At 43.4% G+C, this 4,434-nt stretch overlaps 1 protein-coding gene across 1 annotated transcript in view; it reads left to right on the top strand.

The window, feature by feature from the left end:
- The first annotated feature begins 271 nt into the window (after positions 1 to 271).
- Positions 272 to 4,434, top strand: part of LOC113634373 (pleckstrin homology domain-containing family G member 4B-like) — a 29,420-nt gene continuing 25,257 nt past the window's right edge. The window contains exon 1 of the mRNA XM_027133289.2: positions 272 to 578. Within this exon, the coding sequence (XP_026989090.2) occupies positions 528 to 578 (51 nt within the window). The 5' untranslated portion in view covers positions 272 to 527. The remainder of the gene's footprint in view (positions 579 to 4,434) is intronic.

The raw sequence follows: 4,434 nt of genomic DNA, 5'->3' as shown, positions 1-4,434 counted from the left end.
AGAATAATCCATCGGTGCTGCCCGGACAATGAGGGGGGTGGTGTCGGGGGGTGGTTAAGAGTTGAATGAAGAAACGCTGGGAGAGGGGAAGACTGCAGGGCAAAAGAGGTGGTGTGTGTGGGCAGGGGGAGGAGGTGGTGGTGTCATTGTTGTGTACAGGTCAGGTTGTGTGTTTTTTCAGCGGTGAAGGAAGTTGAATGACTGAGCGAATGGGAGTGAACAAGGGGAGGAGAGAGAGGGCGAGAGAGAGAGGGAGAGAGAGAGAGAGGGAGAGAGAGAGGAGAGAGCTTTATTGCCGTCGGTCTCACACTCTCTCAGGACGACTCGCACAGCTGACTCACTCACTGAGTTTTTTGCGAGACTGAGTTGGACACACACACACACACACTCACACACACACTCACACACCACCCCAGCCATGGAGAAGCCTACATCCCTCTCCAGACACGGCAGATCTGTAGCACTCTCCGGATTTTAATCTGCACTCGTTCCAATTCGGATTATTTATTCATTCCTCAGAGGACAACATGCACACGCGAGCCCAGTCCCGCAGCTGTGACAATTACCTGAGCATAAAGGTGAGGCACGTCGCGTCACGTCCCGCTGTGTTTAAACTACATGTGTGTGTGTGTGAAACGGTCCTGCTGTGTGTGTGTGTGTGTGTGTGTGTGTGTTAGTGTTTAGGGAAAAAAATGTAAAACTAGCACATAATGACAAGCGGAAAGCTTCTATAACGTACTGTATGGTCTTATGAAGGGTTTGTGTGTGAGAAAAAAACTCAGATCACAAGTGTGTTAAACTTTTACACCTTTTTTAACAATAATTATTGAAACATCCAATCAGACACCAGTCACTTATACAGTCATATTTCACTTTGTCAGTGCTATCGTGTGTGTGTGTGAGTGTGTGTGTCCAAATACTGTTGTGTTTATGCTTTTATCTCTAAAACACAAACCATGGCATCTACCTAGCAAGCGTCCTCCTAAACACAGAAGACTGATAATTACACATCTTTTACATATCGATGAGATTAATATAAGGTTCAATATCGCGATGTAACGTTTGACTGATTATTTACACGACCCTTAACACGGACCCAACACTCGGTTTATATAAACACGCACATCTGCAGAATAAATACTATATAAGTGTTCTTTACCGTCCGCGTCTCTGCAGACATCGGAGCTCATTCCTTTCCTTTCATCAGCTGCTTTAGGCATTTGTCAATTATCATGTGAATGGAAGGAGGAAAGAATCGCAGCTTCCTGTTCTTCACTGATGGGTTTTTATTCAGGCTGTTGACAGCTTTTGATTTCTCATCACAGTCTTTTCATATCACAACACTTTAGATTACAGTACTGTTAAAGAACAACATGTAAAACACACACACACACACACACACACATATATATACACACACACACACAGAGACATACACACAGACATACACACACACACACACACACACATTAACACACACACATACACACATACATACACACACACACACATACATACACACACACACACATACATACACACATACAGACATACACACATACACACACATTAACATACACATACATACACACACATACACATACATACACATACACACACATTAACATACACACACACATACGCACACACACACGCACACACACACACACACTGCATGAATGTCCTGAGTTTGCTGAGTGATGAATGTCCCTGAGTCAACATAAGGGCAGAACTTTAGTTAAATTTGACGGTTTATCACCAACCCGATGTGAATATCTCAGCTATCGTTCTCTAGGTTGTTTAATGCACATGGTTCAGTCACAGAATCTAAAATGTAGTGAAACACTGAGCTAATGTTCCCCAGCCACCTGTTTAGATTAGCTTACATCGATGTAGCTAATAAGAACTTACGCTCCAGCCATCAAGACTTGCTAAAAACTGAAAACAGAATAAAAATAAATTCAGTCGGCTAACACTTTGACACTGTGACATCTTGTACACGATTACATCATCCTGAACAGACACACATACGAATGTAAACAGCAGTTTTTTTGCTTCTAAGTTTTTTGTTTGTTTTTTTAAACTGTTGCTTCTGTTCATCTGTTCACATTTCTGCTGTTTGCATCTGCATCAAGTGTTCATTCACTCTGCTGCTCAATCCTTCACATATTAAAGGCTCTTCACACACACACACACACACACACACACACACACACACACACACACACACACACGCACACACACACACTACACTCCATCATTCAGTGCAGCAGCCTTTGTTGCTCGCTTCCCCTGGAGAGAGCGTGCACTCTGTCGACTCGCAAACCCCTGTCCAAAGAGTCTGAAACCTTCACACACACATACACACACACACACATACACAGACACACACACACACACGAAAGTGGACATCACAATAGCCACTAAAGTGCTACTTGAGTGTGAAGTGGACCCTTCAATCAAAAAGTCGTAATTGTCCCCACCGGTCGTAGCGCCGTATCTCCAGCCCTAATTACGGTCTGTGTGTGGCGACAGAAGGGGCGGAGCCTGTTCTAAATATCTTTTCCTTAACTTTTAGTACCACCTCGTACCTTTATATCAGTGTAATCGCTGCACACAGCTGGTTAAATGCAACAAATAAAATAAAACTAAATTATCCGAACTTTTTGGTGTTATAATCGGGATCAGAACGTAACAGTAGATTTCAACTTATTTCTAAATCCTCTCTTTTTCTTCACTCACTGTTTCAATCAGCTACCTGAATTATTTAATGACCAATTGCTATTGCTTTGGTTGCCTAGGTAACAGGCCACACCTCTCTACAGCAACAGCACTTTCAGAGACTTTGAATCCTTGGATTCTGATTGGTTAGAATGTGTTTATTATTTCCTATTTTATTTTTCAGAAGAAAATGACACATTTATTTCATTATTAATGTGCTTAATTATTTACGTAGCTTCCTTTAGTGTTAGCTAACATGTTTCCATGGTAACAGCACAGTCACAGGAAGAGCCAAGAGCCGCTTAGTCTGTGCACGCCGCCTTTATTATTATTATTATTATTTTTATTATTATTATTATTATTATTATGTTGTTCTGTAATAGATTTGTGTTTGTTTGCAAACCGTTGTGGCGTAAAAGTAATAAAACACTCCGACTTCATGTAACTTCACCGCACCCAGATGTTTATTCCTTTCTTACTCATGGAAGCCAGATTGCTTTTCTACTCTTTCTTTCGCTCTTCCTTTAGAAGATATCTCTAATTCCATGCACCTCAAGCGACGTTTTGTTTCCGTGCCGCAGCGAAAAGCTCCGTCGCTCGTCCGGTTTCAGTGCCGTTGTTCTCACATTACTCTTAAATGGCGTAGTCACAGAGTCACGCACCGCTGGAGGTCTGGAGCACTCCAGCTTTGGGTTTCTGACCCCCCACATCCACCTGCTGATACAGAGAACCTTTCTGGAATGGAACAGAAATGCAGTAATAATAATGATATAAATGTGAGGTTATTATGGCATCCGGTGATCAAATTAAAGAGACAGAGACACTAATACAGAGATATACAGATCACAGTATAAAAACACACAAACTTGTGGTGACAATTTAAAGAGCACATAATTAAATGTATTAAAAACAAACAGATGGGGTGGCACGGTGGCTTAGCGGTTAGCACGTTCGCCTCACACCTCCAGGGTCGGGGTTCGATTCCCGCCTCCACCTTGTGTGTGTGGAGTTTGCATGTTCTCCCCGTGCCTCGGGGGTTTCCTCCGGGTACTCCGGTTTCCTCCCCTGGTCCAAAGACATGCATGGTAGGTTGATTGACATCTCTGGAAAATTGTCCGTAGTGTGTGAGTGTGTGTGTGAATGAGAGTGTGTGTGTGCCCTGTGATGGGTTGGCACTCCGTCCAGGGTGTATCCTGCCTCGATGCCCGATGACGCCTGAGATAGAAGTGACCCGAGAACTTCGGATAAGCGGTAGAAGATGAATGAATGAAACACCGACCAGAGCATCCGTGGGATCGTGAGTTGTGACACGATCGTGGAGTCGTGGTCGTGGGTGACGCTAAGTGTGTAAGCACGATTCCGGTACTCATACATTTCTCCCCGATGTTCTAGCATACGTGCAGTTAGCAGTAAGGTTTCACACGGTTCTGTGTTTAAGCTCAGTCTCCAGTTCTTCCCGGTCGCTGCTGTGACTTTTTGATCACGAAGCGTATCGTGTTTTCACCTTCTTATATCGAAACCCGTTCCAGAACGTCACACAGATTAAGAATCGTCCGTAAGAGTTTCAGAAATCTGAAACCTTCTTAAACACTGGAGTGTTGTGTAATCTGTTAAAGAGCTCTGTGGAGGAGTTGGAGCATCTTCTGAGGAGTTCCACAAAGTCTACAGTCTCCTACAGAGTTCACAGTGCCAGATCTGCTCAGACCTTCTGAT

The sequence above is a fragment of the Tachysurus fulvidraco genome, chromosome 25, assembly GCF_022655615.1.
Source record: "Tachysurus fulvidraco isolate hzauxx_2018 chromosome 25, HZAU_PFXX_2.0, whole genome shotgun sequence".
Lineage (NCBI taxonomy): Eukaryota > Metazoa > Chordata > Actinopteri > Siluriformes > Bagridae > Tachysurus > Tachysurus fulvidraco.
Note: the sequence above shows the minus strand (reverse complement) of the source record. Positions and strands in the feature narration are given on the sequence as shown.